At 40.5% G+C, this 20,668-nt stretch overlaps 1 protein-coding gene across 17 annotated transcripts in view; it reads left to right on the top strand.

Annotated features, from left to right (window-relative positions):
* Window positions 1-20,668, top strand: part of ASPH (aspartate beta-hydroxylase) — a 221,653-nt gene that overhangs the window by 46,785 nt on the left and 154,200 nt on the right. For 14 of the 17 annotated variants that reach the window (XM_077270552.1, XM_077270548.1, XM_077270549.1 and 11 more), the window contains one exon: window positions 18,935-19,003. In XM_077270552.1, the coding sequence (XP_077126667.1) occupies window positions 18,935-19,003 (69 nt within the window). Of the gene's footprint in view, window positions 1-5,916; window positions 5,962-11,803; window positions 11,846-14,730; window positions 15,384-18,934; window positions 19,004-20,668 lie in introns of those variants that run through there. The other 3 variants (XM_077270563.1, XM_077270564.1, XM_077270565.1) reach the window with 2 other exon arrangements.

Here is a 20,668-nt window from a genome sequence, read left to right as displayed (position 1 = left end):
TGTTCCCCCAAATTCTCTTCTCACCTTCATCTGCCTCACTAGTCCCTTGTGCCCATTCAGCCTGGGAGTACCTCCGCTTGCAGGGACTGGAGCACCCGAGACCTAACCTTGCACTCGCTTGGCTGTAGCAAACTTATGGCACCATTCTCAGGTCATACTTTTTGCTTGGCTGTATAACTGTCTTTATCCTGCTTTCTAATTTAGTGGATTGGGACTTCTGTCATCTGTGCAAATAAAACCTGATTACTTTTATCCTTTTTGTGTGTCCGTACGTAAAACTAAACAGATTCCGTTTGTTTTACTGGTTTTAATTATTGGTAATTTAGAAAAAAAAAATTGTTTTTGATGCAAATAAAATATTTCCCAATATGTTCTGAGTAGCACGTTTGTTAGCGTCCTTGTCTGATTAAAATCTAAAGCGAAAAACTGCTCCGATTTAGAGGATCTACATATGATAAAACGTGAGGGATTTATTTAGGAAAATATCACGGGTTGTATTAATGGGGTTGTCCACAACTAGGACAACCTCTTACATACTATATGTCCCCTTGTAAAATAAAAGCACCTTCTACCCCACTCCCAGACAGGCACCATTCCAGCGATGTCGGGTCTCCTGAGGCTCGCAAGACGTTGTGCCGCTATTAAGCTGTTGTGCCCTCATGTCCTTCTGATGTGGAGGTGTGAGCACTACAGCCCAAAAGTGGCTGGTTATTGGCTGCAGGGCTCATGTAGCACAATAATGTCATGCAAGCCTCGGGAGACCAGTATGGGAGGTGAGTATAAGGATGCTGTCATATGCATGAAACTCATTATTTGGGCAGCTTCAGCCTAATGGGTAAGGCCACTGTTAATACTCTTAGTGAGGTACCTATTCACTTTTTTTCTAGTTGACAGAAGACAACGTATTTAACTTGTTGTTTTCCAGCTCCCCCCCCCATCCTCCTGTAGTAGTTGACCAACTTATATGTTGGGCCCATTTGCACTTGATAAGTGGTTATGTTTTTAAAAACGCTCATGTAATTTTGGTTAAATGTTTAAATCTTTATTAAAGAAGCACTCCCATCACAATGATATTGCAATCTTCATTCTGTATAGCACTGTGTACTTACAATTGCTAATTTTGCCTTTCTACCCAGCTAATTCTTCTCTTTTCCATTAAGTCTATGATATCACGTGACTACTGGGACATGTTCGGCTGGAAGCTGCGGGGGACTCTGCACCTTTTCTTCCCTCTACCCTCTCTGGGTCTACCTCCTGGCGCTCCACTACTAAACCGCCTTTTACTATAATCACGTGACTACTGACCTCTAAGCTCTATGTAGAAACGGGAGGTCAATTTTCCCTGTATGAGTCATCGGCCACTGCAAAAGTCTCTGGCAGGGGGAGGAGGGAGCAGCTGGGTCAGGAGCTGAAGAGGGGAATGTTAAATGCAGTGACAAGAGACTTCCTGTTTCTACATAGAGCAGAGAAACCAGAAGAATTAGCTGGGTAGAAAGGTAAAATGAGCAATTGTAAGTGCACAGTGCTGTATAATATGATTGGAATATATTAAGAACATACAAACTTTGATGGGAGTGCAAACAAATAGTATTTGTCTTTGTATCAGCAACACAAATGGCCTCTTCAGAGAGGAAGAGGACTCGAACTCTGGTGACACTTTTTGGAAGTAGTAATACTAAAAGCCCAATATCGACTTTCATGAGCCTTGTCACATGACATAGTATAAAAGCCAAATCAGAATCTCAATTTACAGACGCATGTTTCGGGGTGATGCCCCTCGTCAGTGCAAAGCATGAGATTTGATTTGGCTGTGTGAGAGAGGCCTCTGACTAGTGTCTAAGGGATAACGTTTCTCTTTGTGGGGAGCCAAAACATACAAAGAAAGGGAACCTGTCAGTTGGCTTTCACGATTGCAGATACAAGACTAGTTTGGTGCCTCCTCAGTCCAGCTCAGTTCTTCCCTTTCTCCTCTAGTTGATTGACGGGTCTTTCACACGTTGCAGCATTTCGGAAAGAAACATACCTGGCATCAATCGTGCAACCTGACTATGGTTTATGCTGGCCTGCTTTGGCAGCATGAATTGACTGACAGGTTTCCTTCAAGAGACTTGTTGTCAATCAATTATGACCAAAATGAAACATAGGGCATTTCTGTAAAATTAGCGGCTCAAGTGGATAAAGCAGTATTCACTAATACAGTATACTCGCCATGGAAGCCCCTCTTGGAATGCCCTAGTAACCTAGCCAGAAAGCCATGAACAAAGAGCAGCTCTTGTCCACTCAGCCATCTATGACATGGTATCTGTTATATTATATATTTATATTTGGCTTGCTGTATTTTTGATAACCTCCTGCCATGTAGCTCTGCATAACCCTGCCCCACCACTGATGAGCAGTTTTCTGCCTATGCACAGTGTACAGAGAAAGTTGCCAATCGCTAGTGTTGGCGGGGTTATACAGAGCTCAACATTCAGAGAACTGGGAGATCTGTAGCAGATGAAACGGTGATTTTATCAGCATGACAGCAAGTAGCCCAGTAAGTGACACATCGCTGGAATCGGGTTATCTGCCCCTGTATTGTGCTGCTCTCAGATCGGGTAGCAAAATCCTGCTGACAGATTCCCCTTAATGGCAACATATGTTACTGGACCTAGTTTTGTTGTCAAAGTCCATTGACCAGACTATGCACAGCATCGCTCCTTGCAGCGCTCTGGAGGTGTCATTTGTGTGACTAACGCATTTTTGTTATCCATGATTGTATTTCTGGCCTGTGTGTGAAGTGCAATAACATCTAATAAATGCACCTAATAGATGTATGTCTGTGTTCACATCACTGGTAACACATGTCTATGAAAGAAAGAACCCCTGAATTCTGCGACCGCCCTCAATATTTGGGGATAATTTACACTGATATCTAATATCTGCACTATAATGAATGCAGTATATATGTATGTATGTATATATATATATATATATATATATATATATATATATATATATATATATATATATATATATATATATATATATATATATTATACATATACATATACACTCACCGGCCACTTTATTAGGTACACCATGCTAGTAACGGGTTGGACCCCCTTTTGCCTTCAGAACTGCCTCAAATCTTCGTGGCATAGATTCAACAAGGTGCTGGAAGCATTCCTCAGAGATTTTGGTCCATATTGACATGATGGCATCACACAGTTGCCGCAGATTTGTCGGCTGCACATCCCAAAGATGCTCCATACAAGGCAGGATGGATCCATATATATCCATATATATATCTGCCCTCATAGTGCTGTTGTTTTACTTCGGAAACTTGTGGATAACCGTTGACCACTAAATTGATGTAATCTACTGTAAAATGGAGTAATTGAACTCGTCTGAGGTTTTATTGTAAGAAGACATCAGTTCCCTTTTCTCTCCATTATCGCCTTGTTGGCATTACTATACAAACGATTGTGTAATAATGTGGCAAGAAAATAGCTGAAGGCTTTCAACACAACAACATATGTCCTTTATGCAGTTTTTCACTTCTCTGTAGAAGTTTTTTGGGAGGAAATGCTTTTCAAATGAAGACAGTATGCAAGTCTGATGTGCCGATGTTACATTGAAAGAGAACCGTTAACCAAATTCTCATGTTGTACTAGACGCCGGATGTAATAGCAGCTGTAGAGCAAGATTAAAAAAAAAAATAGATTTTTTTTCTTTTTTTTTTTTTTTCGCCACCCTGTTGCGGAGATATTAGCAATCAAAGTATTTGGCACTTGAGTTATTTTTTTTTTTTAGTCCACGTGTTAGTTTTCACTAAGGGCATGTACTCTTCATTCTGACCAATCATAAGCAGGCAGCAAGATTCAATGGAAAGAACTTGCCTTGCACCATAACGTAGACTCGTAGAGCAAGGTATCTAGGTGTTTTGCGTTGTAATGATACAGCTCTGATATCCTTGGAAAACCTCCTACATGAATTGTAATGATGGGGGGGCGGTGCAGCTGAGTTTACCTGTGCCACATTACAAGCCCTTCTCTCCAAGCACTGTACTCTGCTGTAATGCCTCTCCTCCACACTGTCTGTCTGGATATAAGAACTCGGTGTCAGTATCACACTTATGTCTGTTGTGCTCAAATGATAATCTCTGTAATGAGATCAGAGCAGGTTCTCATTACATCTCACACATGTGTAGTCCAGAACAGGCAGGCTACTCCAGTGTGACATGTTGTTATAGCCCTGATCTCACTGCAGGGCAGACAGAAGTGTGATTACTGACACACTCAGAAATTAGGAGATAAAGGTTTGTATTATGACACTTCTAAACTCAGCTGCACTATGTCCCCCACCTACTCATATAGGAGGTTAGACCAGGAGGCCAGAGCTGTATCATTCCTGCTCAGAAACCTAATGGATCGTGGATGCTTGCTCTTCTTTCCTTTTGAGCGTTTGCTGTCTGCTTATGATTGGTCAGCATTGTACAGGGAGAAGTAGTACCCGCCACCAGTGAACACTCTATTAACACTCCACTCAACTTTTTTTTTTTTCTAGTGCCAAATACTTTGAAAATATCTCAGGAATGGAGTTGAAGTTTATATTAAAAAAAAAAAAGTGTTACTCAAAGCAGTTTTCAATGTAATCTTTTTGATGTGTGTATAAAACTTATAATGATATATCGTGTTTGTTTTTGTATTGCTTTTATGACTGCACAAAAATATTGAAATACGGTATTCTATTCACGCTGACTACTAGAGTAGTCACAACATCGAATACATGCTACTTACCGTATATACTCGAGTATAAGCCGACCTCCCTAATTTTGCAACAAAAAACTGGGAAAACTTATTGACTCGAGTATAAGCCTAGGGTGGAAAATGCAGCAGCTACCGGTATATGTAAAAAATAAAAATAGATACCAATAAAAGTAAAATTAATTGAGTCATCAGTAGGTTAAGTGTTTTTGAATAACCATATTGAATCAGGAGCCCCATATAATGCTCCATACAGTTCTTTATGGCCCCATAGATGCCCCATATAATGCTCCATACAGTTATGGCCCCATATAATGCCCCATATAATGCTCTTTGCAGTTATGGCTCCATATAATGCTCCATACAGTTATGGCCCCATATAATGCTCCATACAGTTATTGCTCCATAGATGCCCCATATAATGCTCCATACAGTTATGGCCCCATATAATGCTCCTTGCAGTTATGGCCCCATATAATGCTCCATGCAGTTATGGCCCCATATAATGCTCCTTGCAGTTATGGCCCCATATAATGCTCCATGCAGTTATGGCCCCATATAATGCCCCATATAATGCTCCATACAGTTATTGCTCCATAGATGCCCCATATAATGCTCCTTGCAGTTATGGCCCCATATAATGCTCCTTGCAGTTATGGCCCCATATAATGCTCCTTGCAGTTATGGCCCCATATAATGCTCCCTGCAGTTATGGCCCCATATAATGCTCCATGCAGTTATGGCCCCATATAATGCCCCATATAATGCTCCATACAGTTATTGCCCCATAGATGCTCCATACAGTTATGGCCCCATAGATGCCCCATATAATGCTCCATACAGTTATGGCCCCATATAATGCTCCTTGCAGTTATGGCCCCATATAATGCTCCTTGCAGTTATGGCCCCATATAATGCTCCTTGCAGTTATGGCCCCATATAATGCTCCTTGCAGTTATGGCCCCATATAATGCCCCATATAATGCTCCAAAAATATTGAATGCTCCCAAAAATTTGGGCTGAAAATCTCGGCTTATACTCGAGTATATACGGTATCTTATAGACTAGGCCAATCCTCTCAATGGACTTGGGGATTTAACCCATTTCTATCATTTTTTTTTTCCCACTATGGTTTGTTTCTAACAACATTTTATTTTATAAACCTCAGGATTTGCAGAGTCTCCAAAAGCGGAGAAAGCAATCAAGGCACCAGGTACTTTGGATTTCCATAACTGCTCCAGATGGTTTCAGTGTAATACTAATCCTTGCATGCTGTGCTCGAGTTAGCGCTATGCTGGGACAATAGTGTTTTAGGGCAAATGCTCTCCATGACTTACTACATGGCGCCCTGAAGTTTTACCATAGTTATAGAAGACCTCAATCTTTGCAGAATGATCTTCGGACCCTGGTATCCTCTGGGTAAATTGTTAGTGGTGCATGATTCGTGTTGTGGTATTATTCCGGCCAAGTTTCTTACTGATCCTTGCAGTGTAAACCTTCATGTGTAAGTTTGGATTTCCTGATGTGCATGTTGGTTACGTGGATGAGAGGGCCTTGACAAAACGGTGCAGCAAATGGAGCGCCGGAACCTTTCATTCTACAACCCCTGGCAAAAATTATTGAATCATCGGCCTTGGAAGATGTTCATTCAGTTGTTTAATTTTGTAGAAAAAAAGCAGATCACAGACTTGGCACAAAACTAAAAGTCATTTCAAATGGCAACTTTCTGGCTTTAAGAAACACTAAAAGAAATTTAGAACAAAAAATGTGGTAGTCAGTAATGGTTACTTTTTTTTAACCAAGCATAGGGAAAAAATTATGGAATCACTCTTAAATTTTCACACCCAAAAATAACACCTGCATCAAATTAGATCTGCTCGTTAGTCTGCATCTAAAAATGAGTGATCACACCTTGGAGAGCTGTTGCACCAAGTGGACTGACATGAATCATGGCTCCAACACGAGAGATGTCAATTGAAACAAAGGAGAGGATTATCAAACTCTTAAAAGAGGGTAAGGCCGGCGTCACACTAGCGAGTTTTACGGACGTATGAGCGCAGAAAATACATCCGTAAAATACGCATTACACACGGCCCAATGAATCTCTATGGGGCAGCTCCTATCAGCCGTATATTACGCATCCGTAATATACGGTCTTGTACGGCCGTAGAAAATCGCAGCATTTTTGCTGACAGCATGCGTTTGTCAGCGTATTGCGCAAAAAATACGCCAATGAAAGTCTATGGGGGCGAGAAAAATACGGATTACACACGGACCAGCAGTGTGACTTGCGAGAAATACGCAGCATGTTCTACAGAAATGCCGGTAATTCAATTGCCGGCTTTTCATTTCTCCTTCACAAACCCGACAGGATATGAGACATGGTTTACATACAGTAAACCATCTCATATCCCTTTTTTTTTTTTTTTTTTTTTTTGCATATTCCACACTACTAATGTTAGTAGTGTGTATGTGCTAAATTTGGGCGCTGTAGCTTGAAAAATAAAGGGTTAATTCACGGAAAAAATTGGCGTGGGCTCCCGCGCAATTTTCTCCGCCAGAGTGGTAAAGCCAGTGACTGAGAGCAGATATTAATAGCCTAGAGAGGGTCCATGGTTATTGGCCCCCCTGGCTAAAAACATCTGCCCCAGCCACCCCAGAAAAGGCACATCTGGAAGATGCGCCTATTCTGGCACTTGGCCACTCTCTTCCCACTCCCGTGTAGTGGTGGGATATGGGGTAATGAAGGGTTAATGTCACCTTGCTATTGTAAGGTGACATTAAGCCAGGTTAATAATGGAGAGGCGTCAATTACGACACCTATCCATTATTAATCCAATAGTACGAAATGGTTAAGAAAACACACACATTATTACAAAGTACTTTAATGAAATAGACACATGTTGTTGTAATATTTTATTATACTCTTAATCCACCTGAAGACCCTCGTTCTGTAAAAAAGGAAAAATAAAAAATCAACAATATCTCATACCTTCCGTCGCTCAGGTCAAGTCCCACGAAGTAAATCCATCTGAAGGGGTTAAATCATTTTACACCCAGGAGCTTTGCTAATGCAATTGTGCTCCTGTGTGTAAAACCCCGGGGAATGAATGAAATGCAGGGGAATGTCCTGTAGTTACCTTGATTTGCGGTGAGGCGCCCTCTGCTGGATGTCCTCATATGAACTCGAGCGTGGGAACTTTTCCCAGGCTCCAGTTCATGAGGACATCCAGCAGAGGGAGCATCACTGCAACTCAAGGTAACTACAGGTCACCCTGCTTTCCATTCATTCCCTGGGTTTTCACAGGCAGGGGCGGCTGCATTAACAGGCTTCTGCTTGTAAAATTAGTTAACCCTTTCAGATGGATTTAAAACGTGGGACAGAACGACGGAAGGTATGGAATATTATTTGTTTTTTTTAACTTTGTTTCAGGTGACAAGGGTCTTCAGGTGGATTAAGAGTCTAATAAAATATTACAACAACATGTGTCTTTATTTCATTAAAGGACTTTGTAATAATGTGTGTGTGTTTTCTTAACCATTTCGTACTATTGTATTAATAATGGATAGGTGTCATAATTGACGCCTCTCCATTATTAATCTGGCTTAATGTCACTTTACAATAGCAAGGTGACATTAACCCTCCATTACCCCATATCGCACCGCTACACAGGAGTGGGAAGAGAGTGGCCAAGTGCCAGAATAGGCGCATCTTACAGATGTGCCTTTTCTGGGGTGGCTGGGGGAAGATGTTTGTAGCCAGGGGGGGCCAATAACCATGGACCCTCTCTAGAAAATTAATATCTGCTCTGTCACTGGCTTTACCACTCTGGCGGAGAAAATTGCGTGGGAGCCCACGCCAATTTTTTCCGCGATTTAACCCTTTAATTTAATAGAGGGCCCAAATTTTGCACATACACACTACTAACATTAGTAGTGTGGAATATGCAAAAAAAAAGGGGATGTGAGATGGTTTACTGTATGTAAACGATGTCTCATATCCTGTCGGGTTTGTGAAGGAGAAATGAAAAGCCGGCAATTGAATTACCGGCTTTTCTGCTATATCGCGCTGAATTGAATATATATATATCTATATCTATCTATCTCTATCTATCTATCTATCTATCTCTATCCTGTATATATGTTTTACCGAACATTTGAGCCCATAAATCCATTAGATGTCGGTTTTGCAGGCCTGCGAGAAAATATCGCAGTACGGATGCCATACGGATTACATACGGAGGATGCCATGCGCAAAATACGCTGCCACACCCTGCCTACAGATGACATACGGATCACTATTTTGGGAACATTTCTGCGTATTACGGCTGTATTACGGCAGTAAAAAACGGACCGTATTGTCTTACGCCTAGTGTGACGCCGGCCTAAATCATCACGCAATGTTGCAAAAGATGTTGGTTGTTCACAGTCAGCTGTGTCTAAAATCAGGCCCAAATACAAACAACATGGGAAGGTTGTTAAAGGCAAACATACTGGTAGACCAAGGAAGACATCAAAGCGTCAAGACCAGAAACTTAAAGCAATATGTCTCCAAAACAGGAAATGCACAACAAAACAAATGAGGAACGAATGGGTGGAAACTGGAGTCAACATCTGTTACCGAACTGTAATAAACCGCCTAAAGGAAATGGGATTTACATACAGAAAAGCTAAACGAAAGCCATCATTAACGCCTAAGCAGAAAAAAACAAGGTTACAATGGGCTAAGGAAAAGCAATCGTGGACTGTGGATGACTGGATGAAAGTCATATTCAGTGATGAATTGCGAATCTGCATTGGGCAAGGTGATGATGCTGGAACTTTTGTTTGTTGCCGTTCCAATGAGATTTATAAAGATGACTGCCTGAAGAGAACATGCAAATTTCCACAGTCATTGATGATATGGGGCTGCATGTCAGGTAAAGGCACTGGGGAGATGGCTGTCATTACATCTTCAATAAATGCACAAGTTTATGTTGATATTTTGGACACTTTTCTTATCCCATCAATTGAAAGGATGTTTGGGGATGATGAAATCATTTTTCAAGATGATAATGCATCCTGCCATAGAGCAAAGACTGTGAAAACATTCCTTGAAAAAAGACACATAAGGTCAATGCCATGTCCTGCAAATAGTCCGGATCTCAATCCAATTGAAAATCTTTGGTGGAAGCTGAAGAAAATGGTCCATGAAAAGGCTCCAACCTGCGAAGCTGATCTGGCAACAGCAATCAGAGAAAGTTGGAGCCAGATTGATGAAGAGTCCTGTATGAAACTCATTAAGTCCATACCTCAGAGACTGCAAGCTGTTATAAAAGCCAGAGGTGGTGCAACAAAATACTAGTGATGTGTTGGAGTGTTTTTTTGTTTGTTTTTTCATTATTCCATAATTTTTTCCTCAGCATTGAATGATTCCATATTTTTTTTCCCTATGCTTGGTTAAAAAAGTAATGACTACCACATTTTTTGTTCTTGATTTCTTTTAGTGTTTCTTAAATCCAGAAAGTTGCCATTTGAAATGACTTTAGTTTTGTGCCATGTCTGTGATCTGCTTTTTTTTCTACAAAATTAAACAATTGAATGAACATCTTCCAAGGCCGGTGATTCCATAAATTTTGCCAGGGGTTGTATATGATCAAGCACAGCTCCGTGCATCTCCATAGTATCTCCATAAGGAGTGAATGGAGCGCAGGTCCCACATGTGCACAGCCACTCCTTTCTGACGGGAGAAAAAGTTCCCCGTTCCGCTAATATATGTAGCCGTAGAGTATAGCAATTGCCTTGCATGGATGTGGATTGTGCAGGTGTCTCATATCTGTCGAAAAGAATTGCCGCCCAACTAATCAACTGGTCTTGCCTGCACTATAAGGTGGTGGCTCCAGCACAGGCCTCTTTTACTTTTGTTTGGCTAACAGGTGGATTTTTTTTTTGTACAAGACATTTGGTGGCGCAAAAAAAAAACTGAAGCAGATTTTTACCTTAGATTTTAAATCTGCATCGCCGTTCCATATTTTTTTTACTTCATGCTTTTTACAACTCGGATTTCAAATCTGCGCCATATAAACCAGGGCTGTTGAGTCGGAGTCTGTGTCCAATTTGGTGGAGTTGGTATAAGATGGACCAACTCCCGACTCCTTCTAAAATATATAATAAATTGGGTACAGTAGGACAATGCAGGATGTGCTGTAAATGTTTTCATAAGAATTTGAGATAGTTATAAATAAAATGTCCTACTAATCAGGACTGTGGAGACGGTAAACCAAACCTCAGACTCTGACACCACAGCACTGGTCAGTACTGAGCAGGTACATAAAGTGCACCACAGATTCATCTCCAAGCCCAGATCCTTACATCAGGAACAAAACCGACAATTATAGGACATTTTGTAACTCCCAAATTATTATAAAAAAGCATTCAGCACATCCTGGACTGAAGTACTCTACCCAATTTACTTGGTCCATTTTATACCTACTCCACCTTAATGGACTCCGACTGCACAGCTCTTCTATTAAATGTCTGTTCTGTTCCTGATCTAAGGATCTGGGCTTTTAGTGGAGATGAATCTGTGCTGCACTTTATGTACCGGCTCAGCAGCGAGGCAGTGCTGTGGGGTCGGAGTTGGGGAAGCTGAGGAGTCTGTGGTTTGGCTTACCGTCTCCACACTCTTGATATAAACTGCAGCTCCTGTTCTCATTAAAATGAATAGGAAATGGAACAGTTTGTCTAACTTTCTTGCTGTCCAGGTCTGATTTCCCCCTATCTCCATGTCTTCTTTATGTCCTTTCAGTGTCCCCCACTAGCGTCTCTGATCTGCTGCGTCCCCGTTGGCTCTTACCCACTGCTCCTGGCACTTTGTTTTGTACTGGTAGACCATTTGTGTTACTGGTCAATCAGTTATTGTTTAGTGGCTTTCCACCACCGACTTTTGGCATTAAATGTTCCTATTAATACTTGTTCATCATAACCTTGCAGTGTAATTTTTGCCGTCTTATTGCTTGTATTTTGTTTTTTTCTTAGTATGTTGTTAATTCTAATATATTCAACCCTAAACTCAGATATTTCAGGAGGTATAACCAAGGCCAAAACCAAGGCAGAAGGTATTTTGCATCCTTTGTGGTTCTGCTGTTTGGTGCATGTCGGTTTTGGAGTAAAATATTTTGCAAGTCTTTGTTTTAAAGAGATGTAAAATCTTATCTAAATAAGGTTTGTTTTGCTCATTATAACCTTTTTATGTTGCAATTATCTGCAGTTCCATTTATAGCTATGCACTTTTCCTTTTTTAACAAAACGGAGTTTTTATATTGCTAAATTCTCAGTTTCGCACTTTAGCTTCATCGGCACAAAGGTCGGCCATTGTGTCATACTTTAATGGGAACCTGACTCATTACACATGTAGTCCGATGTGTGGACAGCATGGTGTAGAGATTAAGCTGAGCATATTATACAAATGATACGTTTTGTAGGATTGTGGAAAAAGATTCTGAAAAACCTGTCGTTCATTCATTGACATCCTTGGTGTTGGTATGGATAGGAGTCATGTGAGCGTTCCTATTAGTATTTGACAGTTTCTCGCGTATGACTGTGCATGCAGAGAAAGCTGTCAATCACAGAGTAGGACCGCCTACTGGACATTGCCATACGCACATCCAGTTGAAGTATGAATTGGCATCGGTAAGTCCCTCACCCACACGGGTCCGGTTGCGATGTATGCGACCATGATCGTTATGCCCCTGTCCTTGCATTATACTGCTCTCAGATGGGTAGTAAAAGCCTAGTGACGTTCCCATTAATTGACACTAGCATTAGTGTGTTTTAATGTAGTTCCATCTGGATTTCTTGGCCACTCGCTCTGTAAATGCATATATAACATGTCAAGGAAACAGCTAAATAGTTTGACTTACGCTGGCTGTAAGAAACAAGCTTTTTATTTTCTTGCATGGTACGTGAGTGAAAGCCTCAACCCCATTTGGAGTTCATCTAGAACAACCAATGTTATCATGACAATAAAAGAGTGACGTTTTCATGTTTTCTTAGCTATACAGTTATGAGGCAATTTCATTTGACATGCGTTTTGCGTAGTTTTTACTTTAAAAGGCTATTTAAGTCTCATCTGTGTGACCCACATCTTTTAGACATTTATGATGTATGCTGTGGACGTTCCAGAAATGTCTGAGGTGGGATCAAAATGTTAATACAATATTGAATATTTTTTTTTTTTACTGTTTACTATGTCACCTTTTTAAAGGGGCTGTCCTACGAACAAATTAGACTTTAATTAGTAGATCTTAGAATAATAATTGGATGTGTTAAAAAAAAAAGTTCCTCCTCTGAGATAACTTTGTAAATGTGCTCCTACTGTTATTTGCGGTGTCCAGCTATGCGGAGCTGCTATGCTTCATGGCCAGCACATGCCACCTCTCCTGTCCAGGGAGGAAGCATAAGTCAGTTATAATAAGTGAGTATACAGCTCGCAGATTCTACTTTTTGCGTTAACACATTTATCTGCCTGTTTTATCACAGGAGTGAGTGTTTCCAGCTTTCTGAGGACATTATAAATCAAGTCAGGGACATTGGATTCCATCTGCTGCTGCGTCTGCTGACCTAATGTCACTGACTTTGATTTATGGTGAGCCCAGAGGGCTGGAGACGTGGCAGAAATGTTCACTCCTGTGAAAAAACAGACAGATAAATATGTTAACTCAGAAAGCTGCAGCTCTGAGCCCCTGCTGTGTCATCTTGTTGAGGGAGGATCTAAAGTGATCCTTCACGGTTGACTCAGTGATTTTCCAAATTAATCTACAGGGCATTGCCGGCAACTGAAAATGACCAGACGGAGACGTGTGTCTCTGGGGGGATCGAGCAGATCTCTGGCCCCCGTTTATTGTGTATCACTTTTCATAATCCTAGAAGTTATACTTCAACCAATCAGCATAAGAACACACTTTCAGCACTTAACCTATAAAAATGTAGGAAAAACTTAACCCATGAGGATACAGAAAAACCGGAAACTACATATATGGTCGTGTCTTCTTGGCATAGAAAAAGCATACCAACAGGTGCCCCAGAGTCTTGTATAGCGATACGCCCCCGAGTCCCTTATCTGGTTCAAGTTAGAACACTCAAGGTCTTCATAACAATTATGAACCATAGCCTAATTAAGTAACAACATTTTATCTTCGTGAGCAACAAGACGGCGTTGCAAGCAAAAAATGAAGCCTTTAGTTTTGATCTTAGTTTAACCCTTCACAATCTGTATAGTCGCTTATCATTTCTTATTATTCCTCCCCTGCCCGGGCCTGTGGTATGTGTCGACCATGAACTGGAGCAGTTCTGCATGTTGAGACACAGCCATTACACAATACATTAACAGCGGCACATTTATAAGATTTTATCAGCATAGGAACATTTTATTGAACACATCCAATTGTAAAGCTTATTATTTAATATCTATTGATTAAAATGTGCTTTGTTCATGGGGCAAATATTATCAATTACATTGCTCTTGCGAGAAGCATCATTGGAGAAACACTCAGTTGTTTTTTGTTGTTTTTTTGGCAACTATGAAAAGGGTTTTGTTTGTTTTTTAAATCATTATTTCTCCATTTGGGGTTGTGTGTAGTGATGAGCGAGTATACTCGTTGCTCGGGTGGTCTCCCGAGTATATTTGAGTTCTCGGAGATTTCATTTTTGTCAATGCAGCTGCATGATTTGCGACTGCTAGACAGCCTGGATACATGTGGGGGTTGCCTGTTTGTTAGGGAATCCCCACATGTATTCAAGTTGTCTAGTAGCCACAAATCATGCAGCTTCGTGGACAAAAACAAAATCTCTGAGCACTAACAAATACTCGGAGACCACCCGAGCGTGCTCGGGAAAACCCAAGCAACGGGTATACTCGCTCATCACTAGTTGTGTGCTTTTATAGATAGTTCATTATTAAAGGGCTAGGTCCATTACTTTTTTTTCTTATTTATGATGCAAGTTAAAGAGGGTATAAAAGAACAACTAAAAAAGGTAAAAGAAAGATATCTAGTTCATGGCAGAGAACAACCAAAGGATAAACCAACCAGAGAGTCTAAGGACAAAGAACAAAAACACGAGAAGAATGAATCAAGGAGGAAAAAAGATGAGAAACCCCGGGAGACTACAAGAAGGACAACAAGCGGCAGGACCTCAAATGGAGAGAGGGGGAAAAAGACTGAGAAAAAGGGGGACAAATGATGGATGATTGTGTATCTGGTACGGGATGCCGAGAAATAAAATGTCAACTGAGAAGGAAACGTCTGTGTTCTGCACTGGCTAATCAATAGCAGAGAACCATTTTGCACTGTTTGCTTAATTAGCACTCTGAATTAGTAATAATGCAAAACTACAAAACTGATTGAGCTGTAAAATGCAGTAAGGACTGTAAATTAGTGTGAATGAATGTGAGGCACTTCGGTGCTGTATAGGTGCGTTTAGCACTTAGCCAAACCTTTGATTTTCTTTTTTCGGGCCTGTAACTAGTCTTTTGAATGTGGTAGTCGCTGATTTAGTAGTATACGAGATGAAATGGAGATGTTGGTATTACCCGTGTAATCTTTTCTTGCTTGCGCTGACTACAAGATTAGGGATTTAAATAAATACCAATATTTTATACCCTGTGTTGTCTTGTTTGTCTGGGCATCAGGCTTTTTGTTTAGTGGCTGGACATGGGGACAAATATTACAAACCCAGTTGTGAGACAATCCGTTTTTAGATGTCACAGAGCCCAGAAAGCTGCTCACACCACAGCTTTTGTATGTACATGATCTATTGACAGTGAGCTGCTTATCAGAGGAGGAGGCGTGGTCTGTCTATCGGAAAGCTGCCCCGCCCACACCACAGTTTTCTATCTACATTGCCCATTGACAGTGAGCTGCTTATCAGAGGAGGAGGCGTGGTCTGTCTATCAGAAAGCTGCCCCGCCCACACCACAGCTTTCTATCTACATTGACAGTGAGCTGCTTATCAGAGGAGGAGGCGTGGTCTGTCTATCGGAAAGCTGCCCCGCCCACACCACAGCTTTCTATCTACATTGCCCATTGACATTGAGCTGCTTATCAGAGGAGGAGGAGTGGTCTGTCGGAAAGCTGCCCCGCCCACACCACAGCTTTCTATGTACATTGCCCATTGACAGTGAGCTGCTTATCAGAGGAGGAGGCGTGGTCTGTCTAGCAGTCTGTGAGTTGTAGTCCAGTAGTGCTAATCATTTGATAAAACCTTCATTATAAGTAAACCGCACACATCCAGAGTGCCACATCTCTGAAATCTGTATTTCAGCCCCTATCTCATGATGTCTTCAGATTACTGCTGACAGATTCCTTTTAAGTATTTACTGTAGACTTTGCTGCAGAACATACACTGCATCGAAAACATGCATTTTTGCGTGCATTTTTTTTTGTGAAATTTTCTTTTTTCCCCCATGTATTACAATGGTTGAAGAACATTGAAAAAATTAACATGCTGCAGATTTCAAACTGCTTTAAATCTGCAAAGACAAAATAATCTCATTCACTTTGCTGGGACCGTAAAATGCTAAATTTTTCACACAAATAACATGATTTGTGCACATATTCTAAAGAGTAATACTTACAGAATTCATCTCTATAGATCTTACTTTGTAAACCTGCTGGGATTTTTGGAAGAATTGAGCACTGCAAGCACAAACTTGGCGCATGTAGCTCCGCTTGACAATGAACCATAAGGCATTTGACATGCTTAGTTGCGCATTAGATGCGTGTTTGACTAGTTTTTTTTCTGAAAAAATGCACTAAAGAACGCATGTGTGTTTTTTCCTACTTATTTTCCACATTTAATGTTAGTCAATGGGGAAAGGCCGTACAGAACTCTGCGTACCCGCAAGAGAAATTGACACGCTGCGGCTTGAGAGAAAAAAAGCAAAGCAGGTGAGTTTACAGAGCGTACAAGAGATCCACTGTGGACAGGAGCTTTCTGTAAATCCCAGCCACTGTGCTGACACTGTAAAATGCTGTGGCTTTTTTTCCCCCTGAGTTTTTGTCAGGATTCGTTTGTTTCTTGCCCATGCTGATAAGATTTAGTGCAAAAAAAAAAAAAAAGGTTTTATTGTGATTGTTTCTTGGAATTTAAGTGATCATCCAAATTCTTTTTTTACGGTTAAGTTGAGTTGTAGCGTTGCTTTAGGAAGCACTATTTCAATGCCATGTTCTTACTAATGGAAGATTGGTTTATTTTAGCTGCACTCTAGAAGTGATCTCTGTGTGACGTTCACTATGAAGACCAGAAACACATGGACGACGTGTTCTTATCCTATCAAACACAATATTACTGTTCGGAAACCCCAATTCTCACAGGTTCTAATTACAGACATAAATTGTATGTAGGGACACGAACATTAGAGTATAAACTTAAAGAAACGTTAATTTTAATGAATAGATCTTGAAATAATAATAATTTCCATAATTGGATGTGTTTAAATAAAATGTTCCTGTGCTGAGATAATCTTATAAATGTGCCCCTGCTGTGTACTGTGTAATGGCCGTGTCTGACTGTGCAGGGACATCGTCTGATCATACCACATCTCCTGGAGAGGGGAGGAAACAAGAGCATACAGACATTACAGCAGGGATCACAGCTGATTCTTTCTGTGAGGTAAAACATTTCCCTGCCTGTTGTAAAAAATGTTTTTTTTACAATCATTTGTGATCCCATAATGTAATGTCTGAATATATATATTTTTTTTCACCCACCCCAGGATCTATTGATTAAAATGAAATTTTGTTTGTGGAACAACCCCTCTTAACTTTTTATGAGTTATGATCATATATTAAAGTATTTGCTGAAATCAAAAATGTTCTCGCTTTAGTGGTTGATCACTTCCATTATATTTTCCTTCTCACATTGGATGCATTGGTGTACAGAGGAATCGCCTTATGGAGGTGCCTGGATTTCTGCTACATAAAAGAAAGGAATATACAAGGATTTTTTTTGTCTAAAATACAGAGTAAAAGTGTCATCTTTAACTTTAGGCCTTTCAGAGATCATTTCATCTTCAACTTTAACAACTGTTCACAATAACAGTAATTTTGACCAGGGGTGCCCAAACTTTTACATGCCACTGTACGCTTTTATAGTTTTATACATGATGTATACACATTTGCTATAGACCAGCAAACAAACAAAAAATTTATACTGTATTTTTGTAGCTAAGGACATCTGAGCGGAGGTCAAGCATACGCACTGCCCTTCATTCGTTCGTTATGGAAGTGCTGAGTAATGGATATGGTTATGTACACTGAGAATGAATGGGGCGAGTGTGCGCATGTTCGCCCTTCGCTCCAGTCATACTGGGCTCTTCTGAGCTCCTGTCTGAGGATGGATGGGGTCACAGTGATTGTACCCTGAGCAGGTGGGAAGTTACTGCTTATCTTTTGGCTAGGAGATCACTTTCAAACTTGGCACAAAGCCTTTAAGTAACGCCATACGCCTGTCAGTTTCTCACTGACTGGTTCACCATAGATTACCTCTATTAAGGGAAGGTACAGACTAGCGTAATTTTCAGTCCAAGTGTGGTCTAGGAAAACAATGGTAGTCTGTGGCCCCGTGCACGTTCACATTTTTTATTTTGTTTTCCTCAGTGTCTGTCCAAGGAAAAACTTGCAGCATGCCCAAGTTTGATCTGATATTTGCAAAGGATTCTATTATTTAAATCAATGAGCGTGTGGAAAACGGCGGACAGCACTTGCACTCGGATGCAGTCCGATTTCCGCTGCCTCAACCAAGAACATCTAAGCACACTACATTGTGTTCACACTCTGATCCAACTGGGTGTGATTTCCATAATCCGCCCGATTCTCTCGGCTGAGAGGATGTGTGGCCGTAATCACCTGCCCTAAAAGTTGTGGCTTTGTAACAGCCATTAAGCCACATAGGCATTCATGATCGCGAGCAATAACGAGGCTGAAATAAGCTGTCAGGATGGTTCGTGTCTGCCATTGCTTCTTACCACCCTGTCCTGTCGATGACGGCCAGAGTACTGTGAAGCCTGGTGCACTGTGTTTTGCCATTGGGAATACACAAAGTGTGGAGTTTTGGGGACATGAGCAAACATAAATGTAAACTTGTTATTTGCATTTTCAATTTTGCATGTAGTCACTATTTTAATAAATTGTAACTGGCAAATGCAGGACTGAAAGAGAGAATCGTGTCGAAGAAAATTTCTGAAGACCTTGATGAGACAGACTCCCTGCCGTCAGGTAAGTCACCTTCTAGCTCAGTCTTCTATTTTTTCTTTCTTCTCTTTTAGCATTTGGTAAGTTACTATTGTTTTAAAAGTGATGGGGAAAAATTATTCTTTTATTATGTAAAGATATATAGTCTTTTTTTTTTCTACCTTTTTTTTTTTTTCAGATTGTAGAAGTTTTATTTTTTTTACTCAAGACTATTTTGTCTAATTTGATGATTTTGAGATTCAGCACAGTATACTGTAGTTTGTCTGTTTTATGGGCCTTTTGTGTACCAAAGTGAAAAGTGTAAGATTGCTGACTTTTTTAATATACTGTAGATGGTTGAAAAGAAATCCCGATAAATTCTTTAATACGTTCTGTTTGAGTCATCAGTGACTGAGTATTATTTGTACCTAAGTTACAATATTTGCCAAAAAAGTTTGACTAAGTTCCCATACACCAACACCGACGGATAAGGAGTGTTCCAGTCCTAAGAATATTTTTATTGGTCTGGCAATTGCCTAAATAATACGGGAAAACACTCATTATTGGGTGAAATAATTAAATAATTTTTAGGCTTGCTTAAAAATTATTCTATGCAGCACAGCATCCTGAGTAAACCTTTGCTGTTGTTAACTTTGATCTTTCTGTGTGCATGGAAGTGAGGTCGGCTTGTCTAAACAGGTCATAAATTTTTGTAGAAAACTCAACACTCTCTAGAAATGCAGCAGAAAATCTGCAACATAAAAAACTCCCCAAATACTCATCGTGGGAACATAACCTAAAAACCCAAAGTGTTAAAGGCTTCTGAACTATTTTATTCTCCAATGTAAAATAACAATATCTTGTATTCGTATTTCACGCTGGCACCGATCCAATGATGTTGGTGTCGGGTCTCCCGAACGTTGCGTGACGTTACGCCACGTGAGCCCTGCAGCCAATCAGCTGCCAGTTTGGGCCGATGTGCTCATCGAATAACACATATAAAGGCAGTAAGAGCAGAGCAGCCCTGTAGCAGGCGCGGACTGGCTGCACGGCTCATGTGATAACGCCTTACAGTGACTTCGAGAGATCCGGCGCCAACATTACTGGAACATTTATGGTGTGAGAGGGGAGTATCGGGGATTTTTATTTTACATTTGAAAATATAATATTTAGGAAGGTGCTGTCTTGAGTAGTGGACATTCCCTTTTTAATATGATATTCAGGAATTTTCCACCAATTTGATATTAATGACCCATCTATCCGAAGGGTAGTCAATGTCGGGGCGATGAGAATCCAACACCGATGTTCATCAGCTGTATACAACGCAACAGCGGCAGGATGTAGACCGTGTATAAAAGTATAGTATTGTAGATTTAATTTAGATTTCATAAATTAGTCGTGCACAATAAGATAAATGAGTTTTATTTTTATCAGAGGAATCTTTCTCCTTTTAGGGCCGGTGTTTTATTTTCAAAATTTTCAATTCCAAGGTAAAATCTGTATTTGGTGAAGACAGAAGGTTATATTACTGAGATAGGAGATGATTGTTGGTTTTTATAAGATTCTTTGTGAATAAAAGGAGACGGAAGGAAGAAGGAGCTCTGCATCTAGTACTTACCTCCTCCTTCCCTCTGCTCTATAAAGAATCTCCTCAGTAGCAGCTGCCGTCTCCTATCTCAGTAATGGAACAATCTGTCCTCACTGGATACA

Source organism: Ranitomeya variabilis, chromosome 6 (genome assembly GCF_051348905.1).
Source record: "Ranitomeya variabilis isolate aRanVar5 chromosome 6, aRanVar5.hap1, whole genome shotgun sequence".
Taxonomy (NCBI): Eukaryota; Metazoa; Chordata; class Amphibia; order Anura; family Dendrobatidae; genus Ranitomeya; species Ranitomeya variabilis.
The sequence above is the reverse complement of the archived record's forward strand: the minus strand, read 5'-3'. Positions and strand labels throughout refer to the sequence as shown.